General features: G+C 39.7%; 1 protein-coding gene across 3 annotated transcripts in view; it reads right to left on the reverse strand.

Moving 5' to 3' along the window:
• Positions 1-11,279, reverse strand: part of HBS1L (HBS1 like translational GTPase) — an 87,087-nt gene extending 75,808 nt beyond the window's left edge. For 2 of the 3 annotated variants that reach the window (XM_069599277.2, XM_069599278.1), the window contains exons 1-2: positions 11,049-11,259; positions 5,449-5,514 (exon numbers count right to left, since the gene is read on the reverse strand). In XM_069599277.2, the coding sequence (XP_069455378.1) occupies positions 5,449-5,514; positions 11,049-11,091 (109 nt within the window). In that variant the 5' untranslated portion in view covers positions 11,092-11,259. Of the gene's footprint in view, positions 1-5,448; positions 5,515-11,048 lie in introns of all 3 variants that reach the window. The other variant, XM_069599276.2, reaches the window with a different exon arrangement.
• Positions 11,280-13,161: the final 1,882 nt, after the last annotated feature.

Consider the following 13,161-nt stretch of genomic DNA (forward strand, 5'->3'; position numbering starts at 1 on the left):
TTAGAGAAACTACTATTAATTGATAAAGTCATTCAATTACCAGAATTCATTAGACCATGAATACAATCATTTCTTCAGTGAATGACATTAGCTGCTTCTTTAAGAACAGAAAGTATCCTTCTAAAACTATTCCTTTTTTAATTGAAAATTCCTGGGACGAATACACCACTAAAGAGGAATATTAATTGTCTTATCTGATATTACTGATTTAATTTAGTAAAATTTAGAAAATTTAAAAAACCTAAACCATGCACTTTTGTTAAAAATACCAGTTTGTCACAGAAGAAATTCAAAACTATTTAACTCTCTCCTGCTCTAATAAAGCCGATTTCACTTCCTGGAGCATACAAAAGTAACTCTCAAATAGTCAGACTGTCCTGAATATGAACCATACACAATACACATATCAAGAGCTGTGAGAGATAAGGGATAAACTATGACCTCAAGAAAGGTAGGTCACAAAAGCAAATCTCAGAACCTTCAGAATGCCTGATCCTTGTGTACTGATGGCTCATTACTCAAGATTAAGCATGATTTAGTTAAACAACCCTAGATAAATGAATGCATTAATCTGCAATATGAAGATGTTTTTCAGTAGTCTCTCCCTCCATGAAGCTTTCCTGTGCAAGTCATACTCAAGCAACTTCCAAGTCCAGTAGTCTTTAGCTCCTGTAATTATCTCTTGAATCTATTTCCAGATCCACTGCTATCACCTCTATCCTAAACAAATAGTTTTCAAAGCAGTACCTGTGCCCCACTGAATATGAGATGGGGCCAAGAATTACTTTTCTAACAAATTCTCAAGTGGTACAAATAGCACATGGACCACATTTTGAGAACACTGTCCTGAGATATTTCTTCTAGATTAGTATTATAGTCTCCTAACTAACTATTCTAAGTACATCCACTTAGGTCTGTAAGTGCATATATTAATCCAGTCTGTACTGCATATATTAAAAAAAAAAAAATAAACACCTCAAATCTAATTACCACACCCATATTACCATCAGTCTCATGAACATGCCATGACCTTTACTTCATCCATAGTACTAACTAGTGCTACCAGACACTACTTCAGCACCTAGTCAACTGATTATGATGAACTGTCGGCACCCCAAAAGGTTAATCCACAGAGTTGGTTTTTTTTAACACACTGCAAATGACAAGTGCTTGTGAGGCTCCTCAGAAAAACTGAAATTTCTTTCATCCCTAATCTCAACAAAATATGGCATTTTTGAATCACTGAATAATAAGCTTAAAAGCTTAAGCCACCTCTCCACTTCTAAGCCAGTCTTCTTTGCTTTGCTGAGGTTGAAGTCTCTGCAAAGCACATTTCTTCAGACAGCTGGTTCCCTTTTAGGATCAGCCAACAGGGAGATAATAAAAGGAGACTAGGCCAGAAGAGGAACACACATGCTCCTTTCCTTTTTGCTTCTTCTCTAGTTACCATCACCCCAGCAACATTTCATCTTGCCAAAATCATTTGTTCCAGTAATCATAATCATTATCAGTTTTTCCAAAACTCCCAGAACCAACTTCAACCATGACCAGACTGCTGGATAGAATGCCCTCTTTAAAAGGCTGAACCTCAGGTTCCCAGTGTCCCTACAGAGATACTAGTACCAACCACGCAACACTCCCCTTCTCAGGTCTGAGCCCCAGCTCCAACAGTCCCTTCTCTTAACTTCAATAGCAAAGCAACAAGGCAGAATCTTCCTTTAACACCCCTAGGTCCAAGCTCCAAGGAGCCCCCCACAAGGTTCTAAAAGGTTAGCTCCAACCCTGTCTGCCGACTCCCCTAGGAACTAGAAATGATAAATGCTTCCTGAAGTTAATACCTCCTTGATATTTTGGTTTGCACTTTGTGTTCTCTAATACCTAGTTAAGTTTTTATATTAAAATCTCTCTGGCAAAAATCTATCTCCTAACAAAATCATGACTGATAACGGTGTAACATCAAAGAAAGAGAGGAAGGGCTCTGATTAGTCAGCCAAAAAGAGCAGAGTACCTATAAAGAGCTAGATGCATTACAGAGTAATAAGTAACAGGACAAAAGATGTAAGGCAGAGTAGGGGTGCTAAGACAACTTCCAAGGCCCCTACGCCTCTATAAAAAAGACGAAATTCTAAAAAGTCAGAAGGGACATATTTAGTCTTCAGAAACTATGAAGAGGCTTAAAGCAGGGAAAGGTTTACAAGACAGTTCAACAGACTATAAGGTATTAAAGACAAGGCAGACTGATGGAAATTTAAATTACTATACTAAACCTTCAACTTGTGGAAAATGAGTTCCATGAGTTTATTTATGCTGTTCCTAACTATATTTAATTGGACCCACTTTTATGGCATAGTAAAATTCAGCAGAGCATTTTAACCAGTTGTTTATAGAGTAGGATAAAATTTGAAGATAAATGCACTGTTAGGAGGATTAGTAAGAAAAAGGTCTGGATCAAAGACACTGTCTCTGCCGCCAACACAGGAAATGTTTTCATTATATGATTGCAAAGAAGTTTTTCATCAAGAGACAAAAGGTGCAGCTCTGATGCGGAATCCTACAGTAATTTGAACTCTAAATCATTTTGCGGCTCAATCACAAGTTTGAACTATGCACTGGATTTATTTACAGTAGATAAAATACTGTATGAAGGGAAGTCTATACATAACTTCAGTGTTTTAATATTCAAGATTCTCCTGGATATAAAACTAACTGCTTTCTGTCTTTAGAAGTTTAGATTTTCATTACTGACTAAATTATCATTTTAGTCAATTTAGATTACTTGCCTACTGCAAAGAATACTGGAAAACCATAGTTTTAAGAGTTTTCCTCAAATTGTATAAAGTTAAATGAAGGAATCAAAACTAAATTCTATTCATAAGTAATGAAATTATTTTATATACCTTTAAAGTTAACAATATGCTATTTAGGTTGGTCATAACTTTCCCTCCAAGGAGGGTCTATTAATTTCATGGCTGCAATCACCATCTGCAGTGACTCTGGAGCCCCACAAAATAAAGTCTGACACTGTTTCCCCATCTAATTCCCATGAAGTGATGGGACCAGATGCCATGATCTTCATTTTCTGAATGTTGAGCTTTAAGCCAACTTTTTCACTCTCCTCTTTCACTTTCACCAAGAGGCTTTTTAGCTCCTCTTCACTTTCTGCCATAGGGTGGTGTCATCTGCATATCTGAGGTTATTGATATTTCTCCCGGCAATCTTGATTCCAGCTCGTGCTTCTTCCAGCCCAGCGTTTCTCATGATGTACTCTGCATATAAGTTAAATCAGCAGGGTGACAATATACAGCCTTGACATACTCCTTTTCCTATTTGGAACCAGTTTGTTGTTCCATGCCCAGTTCTAACTGTTGCTTTCTGACCTGCATATACGTTTCTCAAGAGGCAGGTCAGGAGGTCTGGTATTCCCATCTCTTGAAGAATTTTCCACAGTTTATTGTGATCCACGCAGTCAAAGGCTTTGGCATAGTCAATAAAGCAGAAATAGATGTTTTTCTGGAACTCTCTTGCTTTTTCCATGATCCAGCGGATGTTGGCAATTTGATCTCTGGTTCCTCTGCCTTTTCTAAAACCAGCTTGAACATCTGGAAGTTCACGGTTCACTCATTGCTGAAGCCTGGCTTGGATAATTTTGAGGATTACTTTACTAGCGTGTGAGATGAGTGCAATTGTGTGGTAGTTTGAGCATTCTTTGGCATTGCCTTTCTTTGGGATTGGAATGAAAACTGACCTTTTCCAGTCCTGTGGCCACTGCTGAGTTTTCCAAATTTGCTGGCATACTGAGTGCAGCACTTTCACATCATCATCTTTCAGAATTTGAAATAGCTCCACTGGAATTCCATCACTTCTACTAGCTTTGTTCATAGTGATGCTTCCTAAGGCCCACTTGACTTCACATTCCAGGATGTCTGGCTCTAGATGAGTGATCATACCATTGTGATTATCTTGGTCATGAAGATCTTTTTGGTACAGTTCTTCTATGTATTCTTGCCACCTCTTCTTAATATCTTCTGCTTCTGTTCGGTCCAGACCATTTCTGTCCTTTATCAGGCCCATCTTTGCATGAAATGTTCCCTTGGGATCTCTAATTTTCTTAAAGAGATCTCTAGTCTTTCTCATTGTGTTGTTTTCCTCTATTTCTTTGGATTGATCGCTGAGGAAGGCTTTCTCATCTCTCGCTGCTATTCTTTGGAACTCTGCATTCAGATGCTTTTATCTTTCCTTCTTCCTTTGCTTTTCGCTTCTCTTCTTTTCACAGCTATTTATAAGGCCTCCCCAGACAGCCATTTTGCCTTTTTGCGTTTCTTTTCCATGGGGATGGTCTTGATCTCTGTCTCCTGTACAATGTCACAAACTTCCGTCCATAGTTCATCAGGCACTCTAGCTATCAGATCTAGTCCCTTAAATCTATTTCTCACTTCTACTGTATAATCACAAGGAATTTGATTTAGGTCATACCTGAATGGTCTAGTGGTTTTTCCCTACTTTCTTCAATTTAATTCTGAATTTGGCAATAAGGGGTTCATGATCTGAGCCACAGTCAGCTCCTGGTTTTGTTTTTGCTGACTGTATAGAGCTTCTCCATCATTGGCTGCAAAGAATATAATCAATCTGATTTCGGTGTTGACCATCTGGTGATGTCCATGTGTAGAGTCTTCTCCTGTGTTTTTGGAAGAGGGTGTTTACTATGACCAGTGTGTTCTCTTTGCAAAACTCTATTAGCCTTTGCCCTGCTTCATTCCATATTCCATGAAATTAAAAGATGCTTACTCCTCGGAAGGAAAGTTATGACCAACCTAGACAGCATATTAAAAAGCAGAGACATTACTTTACCAACAAAGGTCCATCTAGTCAAGGCTATGGTTTTCCACTGGTCATGTATGGATGTGAGAGTTGGACTGTGAAGAAAGCTGAGCACTGAAAAACTGATGCTTTTGAACTGTGGTGTTGGAAAAGACTCTTGAGAGTCCCTTGGACTGCAAGGAGATCCAACCAGTCAATTCTAAAGGAGATCAGTCCTGGCTGTTCATTGGAAGGACTGATGCTAAAGCTGAAACTGCAATACTTTGGCCACCTCATGCAAAGAGTTGATTCACTGGAAAAGACCCTGACGCTGGGAGGGGTTGGGGGAAGGAGAGGAAGGGGATGACAGGGGATGAGATGGCTGGATGGTATCACCGACTCGATGGACATGAATTTGAGTGAACTCCGGGAGATGGTGATGGACAGGGAGGCCTGGCGTGCTGCAATTCAGGGGGCGGCAAAGAGTCGGACACGACCGAACGACTTAACTGAACTGAAAGTTAACAAACAATTATCTTTCTAAATGGCACATATTATAGTCTTCTGGACCACACTAGTTCTAGAATGACAATAATACCTACTTAACATCTTTAAATACTCAAATAATAATCAATTTTTTTTTAAACTCACCTGTTGATGGTGAAATACAATAATCATCCTCTACAGACTGGCCATAGAGGTCATCATCTTCAAAATCTAAAATAAAAATATAAGAGATAAAATATTTACAAGTTTGTTTTCTATTCTTGGTTATTAATGAGGAAGCATCTGAACTCTCTCCAAAATAAAATTACTGTTCACCTAAATTAAAGGAACTTACAATGTCTACTTTTCAAAAAACTATTCCAAAAATTGTATCAAAAGTAGGTATTTACTGACTTTACATATTTAAAAGACATACGTGTTTTCAGATTTTTAATTGACAAAAATCTGAAATAAGTAAACCATCCATTTTTCTCACCAAGTTCCTGCTCTAAGCAAAGCATTTATTTTTGATACAACTGACTAATGCAGGATATACAATCAGACCACAAGGCAGTTTCTCTTCATGTAAAGCTAGGCAATGTACAAAACCCAGCTTATCCTAAACTCCTCTCTGCTCTAGCTAATTGGTCTTTTTTCCTACTGATTATAATATGGTCTTTCCCTAGATTTTCCTAAAGCTGTTTCCTTCTCCCAGTTAAGGTTCCAGTTCAAACATCATCCATTTGTAGAAGTCTTCCCTGACCACTCTGGGTAAAGCAGCAAGCCTCTCCCCTACTGCTTTTATTCTCTAGCACTCTCCTCTAATTGAATGTCTTCAAAGCAACATACCTGGTTCACTGCATGAGACTATAAGCTCCTTCAGGGCAAGACTCTCTAGACAACTACATGACACAGGTCTGACATAAATTAATACTTGCTTTATTATAAATTAATGAATCAAACAATCTATTCACTAAAAGTCCATAAGGAACATAAATATGTTTACATAAGTGTATTTAGTCACTCGACAAGTACTAACACTGTGAGAGGAGCTATTAGAGACATTTGGGGTTCAAAAGTGAGTGACAGGTACATTCCCAGATCTCTACAAACCTAAAATGTAAGAGGAAGACAGACAAGAAACCGGTGAGTACAAAGCTATATAACAAGTGTTTTACACATGATAAAGAATGACTCTGGAACACACATAAGAACAACAAAAACAGAATTGGAAGCAGCGTGGCTAGGGAAAGATCCCCAGGAATATCATGCTGTGAACCAGTTCTGAAGGATAGTTAGCTAATTTCTGAGGGTATTCATGTAGCAGCAGCAAGAACTGCATGGTCAAAGGCTGAGACCAAATACTTATGACAAACAAAAATTACATAAATGTTATTATTCAATAAAAACATGTAACATTCAACAACATTAATAATTTATTAAATTATTAAACAATAATCACCATCCTGAATTAATAAAAATTATTAGCAAATAAATGAGAAGCCAGTCACAAAAAACTTGGATATTAAAGAAAACAATTTCTTTTTATATTGGGTCAGTTTTTTTTTTACACTGAAATGGACCCTGAAATTGTTACAATTACCAAAAGATAAAAAGAATCCTCTCCTATGATCTCTGTAAAGTGGTTCTTTTCCTCAACAATATTCTGGAGTATTTACTGCATAAAAAGCACTGTGCCAGCTACTGGAGTAAATATAAAGTATAGGCTTTGCCTTCCTGGGATTTTTATTAATTAATGGGTGAGACCAGAGATCTCTTCAAGAAAATTAGAGGTACCAAGGGAACTTTTCATCCAAAGATACGCACAATTAAGGACAGAAATGGTATGGACCTAACAGAAGCAGAAGATATTAAGAAGAGGTGGCAAGAATACACAGAATCACACAAAAAAGTTCTTCCTGACCCAGATAATCACGATGGTGTGATCACTCACCTAGAGCCAGACATCCTGGAAGGAAGTCAAGTGGGCCTTAGAAAGCATCACTACGAACAAAGCTAGTGGAGGTGATGGAATCGCAGTTGAGCTATTTCAAATCCTGAAAGATGATGCTGTGAAAGTGCTGCCCTCAATATGGCAGCAAATTTGGAAAACTCAGCAGTGGCCACAGGACTGGAAAAGGTCAGTTTTCATTCCAATCCCAAAGAAGGGCAATGCCAAAGAATGTTCAAACTACCATACAACTGCACTCATCTCACATGCTAGCAAAGTAATGCTCAAGATTCTCCAAGTCAGGCTTCAACAGTAGGTGAACAGTGAACTTCCAGATGTTCATGCTGGATTGAGAGAAGGCAGAGGAACCAGAGATCAAAGTGCCAACATATGCTGGATCATAAAAAAAAGCAAGGGAATTCCAGAAAAACATCTATTTCTGCTTTATTGACTATTCCAAAACATTTGATGGTGTATATCACAACAAACTGTGGAAAATTCTCAAAGCAATGAGAATACCAGACCACCTGACCTGCCTCCTGAGAAATCTGTATGCAAGTCAAGAAGCAACAGTTAGAACTGGACATGGAACAACAGACTGGTTTCAAATTGGGAAAAGAGTATGTCAAGGCTGTATATCATCACTCTGCTTATTTAACTTATATACATATAAGGGTACATCATGCGAAATGCTGGGCTGGATATAGCACAAACTGTAATCAAGATTGCCGGGAGACACATCAGTAACCTCAGATATGCAGATGACACCACCCTTATGGCAGAAAGTGAAGAGGAACTAAAGAGCCTCTTGATGAAAGTGAAAGAGGAGAGTGAAAAAGCTGGCTTAAAACTCAACATTCAAAAAACTAAGATCAGGGCATCCGGTCCCATCACTTCGTGGCAAATAGATGGGAAAACAATGGAAACAATGAGAGACTTTATTTTCTTCAGCTCCAAAATCACTGCAGATGGTGACTGCAGCCATGAAATTAAAAGACTTGCTTGTTCCTTGTAAGAAAAGCTATGACCAACCTAGACAGCATATTAAAAAGCAGAGGCATTACTGTGCCAACAAGTCCATCTAGTCAAAGCTATGGTTTTTCCAGTAGTCATGTATGGATGTGAGAGTTGGGACTGTGAAGAAAGCTGAGCACAGAAGAATTGATGCTTTTGAATTGTGGTGTTGGAGAAGACTCTTGAGAGTCCCTTGTACTGCAAGGAGCTCAAACCAGTCCATCCTAGAGGAAATCAGTCCTGAAACACCAACACTTTAGCCACCTGATTCGCAGAACTAATTCACTGTAAAATACCCTGATGCTGAGAAAGACTGAAGGCAGGAGGAGAAGGAAATGACATAGGATGAGATGGTTGGATGGCATCACCAACTTGATGGACATGAGTCTGAGCAAGCTCCAGGGGTTGGCGATGGACAGGGAAGCATGGGGTCGCAAAGAGTTGGACACGACTGAGTGACTGAGCTGACTGACTGAGGCAGTCATGTAAAGTACTACCCATATAACAGAGAAGAACAAAATCAAAGTTAAGTAGAGGAACCAATAAGTTTTGGAGCATAAAATCTCTGTGATGAAGTTACAGTACTTTTGAAGATTCTTAAATTATTATCTGAGAGAAGGGAAAGCTTAACAGGGAAGACGAGAAATAAACCAGACACTTAAAATAAGTAGAACTTTTACAAACAAAAAAGGGGATGAACCTCTGATGCTATAGGAACAGCTTGGTTATGATGTCAACAACTGTTCCAAATAATCTGACAACCTGACCACCTGATCTGGGGTCGCTAAGGTGAGAAGATATTTGGCTCTCACTCCCTCCAGTCAAGCACCTCTCCTTCAGGATGCCTTCCTTCACAAAGAAGTTCTGCGGAACTCCTCCCATTCATTCTCAACAGTGTAATCACTTAAGTAGCTCCCACAGCACTTCATAAGCACACTCTGTAGCATTTCACAATCATCTGCTACTTGTGTATTTTCCACTTTAGACTCTCTCCAACATCTTACTGTTGGTCCGCAAAACTCTTTAACAGTTCTCTAAGCACTCAGTTGATGTTGACTGAGGACACAATTTATCTATTAAAGAAATGAACAACTGTGATGACCTAGAGGGGTGGAATGGGGGGAAGGGAGAGAGGCTCAAGAGAGAGGGAATATATATAATAACTGATTGGCATTGTTGTACGATAGAAACCAACGCAACAGTTCAGTTCAGTCGCTCAGTCGTGTCCGACTTTGTGATCCCATGAACCTCAGCATGCCAGGCCTCCCTGTCCATCACCGACTCCCGGAGTTCACCGAAACCCATGTCCATTGAGTCCGTGATACCATCCAACCATCTCATCCTCTGTCGTCCCCTTCTCCTCCTGCCCTCAATCTTTCCCAGCATCAGGGTCTTTTCAAATGAGTCAGCTCTTCACATCAGGTGGCCAAAGTATTGGAGTTTCAGCTTCAACATCAGTCCTTCCAATGAACACCCAGGACTGATCTCTTATATATAATGACTGATTGGCATTGTTGTACGATAAAAACCAACACAACACTGTAAAGCAATTTTTCACCAACTGAAAAAAAATTGTAAAAAGAAATGAATAAGTAGTAATTAGGCCTATTCATGTCTTTTACAACGTATTTGCAAAAATATCTCCCAGGCTAAAGTCATTTTTCAGGTAACAGTGCTCCACAGGCAATACTTAACATCCACTGCAATATTTAAAAAGACTTCTTAAGTGATCCCCAGGAACCTAACATGTGCCAGGTTGACTGGATCACTGTCTGGAAATGTAGCACAGGGTATTAGCTTCCCTCCACTATGATTAACATAGTGATGCTCTAAAATAATTTGCTGGGAAAGCTAATAATGATCACCAATATACTAAGCATGCTTCACACGCTGTACTCAGCAAAGTGATTGACCTTTATTCGTATGCATTCCTTCATATTTATAATTTTAGCTTATATGATGCTAGGTGATGCTGGTAACTATCCACTGCCTAGAAATGTTTGTCCCAAACTAATTAAATTTTTAAACTCCTGGACAACATTCACATTTTTTCCCCTTTATTTCACTTTTAAAATCAGCATGTCCTTTCCAAAGCCCCCTTTCTTCTAATGCTACTTTTCCCCCCCTAAAGTACATTTATATTGAGCATGACCAACCAAGAATTAAATACACGCGTCAAAATCTGATCAACTTACTCTCTGGGCCTTTTTAATACGTATTTTCTTCTACCATCTCCTAAGTTTTCAGTTTAATTTGAAAAGCATAGAAAATAAGTTAGCTAACTCAAGCCAGATTCTGCACTAAGTGTATATGAACACACACACAAGATTTACCAAGTAAATCTAACAGTTACAGCAGAACAGCTGAATATAAGCATTAAGTCAATCAGGGTTCTACAAATACAGTCTCATGGGCACTTGTGAAAGAAGGGTCGAGAGGAGCTACATAAAGCCATGTAACCGACCTGGGAGAAAACAATGGGAATGGTGATAATGCTTACGTGCGTTAGTATCACCGAATCCCAGCCTCTTCAAATGTCCTTCGCAAATGAGGCCCAGCAGCACTTCCCCTGCCCCAAATAAAATCAATTCCAGAGGACAAAAATCACTACTTAAAACAACGCATGTAACAACGCCATTCGCTAGCACTAGGAAGTCCTGTAACGTTCCCCAAATAAGCCTCCTCTGAACTCCAGCCTGGCACCACTGACGAGAAACTAACATATGGAAAGTGGTGCCAACCGTCTGCGAGCCCGGCTGGAACGGTGAAGATAACGTCCTGGCATGATCCTGCCACTTACCTTCATCGTAGTTATAGCCTCGGACATTCCGATGCCGGGCCATGACAGCGGAGAGGGCGTTTGCCACAGCCCCTTACAAACTACCGGCTCAGACACTGGTAACAAGCCAACTGCGGCCCGAAAAACACCTATACGCCATCTTGACTCCCCGCAGGCCTCAGCCCCTGCGCATGCGCGGCGTCTTATCTGAGTACGGCAACCTCTCAGGGTCAGCCGCCTCCCGGACGACGCGTGCGTACTACTGGAACTCAAGGGAGGGGCGGCTTTCGGCGTGGCCCCGCCCACAGATAGCTTGATTGACGGGACTTTCGAAAGAGAAGAATTCCACCACGTATAGTTTGTTGTTTCGAACCGAGTATTTCGCCCGGGATTCTTTCACCTACACCAGAGTTCCCAATTATTTTCCAAATTTGGCTTCTGATAATCCAGTGAAAAATGACTGTGTGCTCAATAAGAGCAGGAACCTTGTCTTATCCAACTTTCATCTTTGGGGCCTATTTAGGCTCTAATAGGAGTGAACAAACTTTAGGTTTGGTATAAGAATTAGTTAAAATTTTAAAGACGAAAAAGACTCTTATTAAACGGCTGTATTTTCATTGATAACCTAGCTATGATAGGTCACCATGCATTTGTATATGTAATTCGTGTTTTCATGTATATGCCCCAGTCTGCATTAATACTTCTGATGAAAAACTATCTGTCTTTAGCTTTGGATGGAAAGGATAATCATCAGCGTCATAAAGGATTTATTGATCGTTCATTGAACACAGCAACATGCTGAGTATTCAATATAGCTTTAAGACACGGCACTGGCCTTAAATGGTAATGAATGTTACTAATGAACAAATCTATAACCTATTATTAAATGTCATTTCTTAAATCACAAAGTGAACAATGCTATGTAAAACACCAGCCTCTTTATTATACTGAAGAACTACACTTAGTTTTTGAACTGGTGATAATTTACATTAAATTATAGAAATGAAAAGCTTACTTTCAGCTTTTTAATATCTATAACTGAAACAGAAAAGAATGATACAAATTCAATTCATATTTGAAAGTGGCTTGAATGGTAATTTTTACATGCGTTTGAAAGTGTCTATCAAATGTTTCAGTTCAGTTCAGTCGTGTCCAACTCTTTGCCACACCATGAATTGCAGCACGTCAGGCCTCCCTATCCATCACCAACACCCGGAGTTGACCCAACTCACATCCATAGAGTTGGTGATCCCATCCAGCCATCTCATTCTCTGTCATACCCTTCTCCTCCTGCCCCCAATCCCTCAAGGCATCAGGGTCTTTTCCAGTGAGTCAACTCTCCGCATGAGGTGGCCAAAGTATTGGAGTTTCAGCCTCAGCATCAGCCCTTCCAATGAACACCCAGGACTGGTCTCCTTTAGGATGGATTGGTTGGATCTCCTTGCAGTCCAAGGGTCTCTCAAGAGTCTTCTCCAACACCACAGTTCAAAAGCATCAATTCTTCGGCGCTCAGCTTTCTTCACAGTCCAACTCTCACATCCATAGATGACCACTGGAAAAACCATAGCCTTGACCAGATGGACCTTTGTTGGCAAAGTATTATCTCTGCTTTTTAATATGCTATCTAGGTTGCTCATAACTCTCTTTCCAAGGAGTAAGTGTCTTTTAATTTCATGGCTGCAATCACCATCTGCAGTGATTTTGCAGCCCAAGGAAATAAAGTCTGCCACTGTTTCCACTGTTTCCCCATCTAATTCCCATGAAGTGGTGGGACCAGATGCCATGATCTTCATTTTCTAAATGTTGAGCTTTAAACCAACTTTTTCACCCTCCTCTTTACTTTCATTAAGAGGCTCTTTAGTTCTTCTTCACTTTCTGCCATAAGGGTGGTGTCATCTGCATATCTGAGGTTATTGATATTTCTCCCGCAATCTTGATTCCAGCTTGTGCTTCTTCCAGTCCAGCGTTTCTCATGATGTACTCTGCATAGAAGTTAAATAAGCAGGGTGACAATATACAGCCTTGACGTACTCCTTTCCCAATTTGGAACCAGTTTGTTGTTCCATATCCAGTTCTAACTGTTGCTTCCTGACCTGCATACAGATTTCTCAAGAGACAAGTCAGGTGGTCTGGT

Source organism: Ovis canadensis, chromosome 8 (assembly GCF_042477335.2).
Source record: "Ovis canadensis isolate MfBH-ARS-UI-01 breed Bighorn chromosome 8, ARS-UI_OviCan_v2, whole genome shotgun sequence".
NCBI lineage: Eukaryota > Metazoa > Chordata > Mammalia > Artiodactyla > Bovidae > Ovis > Ovis canadensis.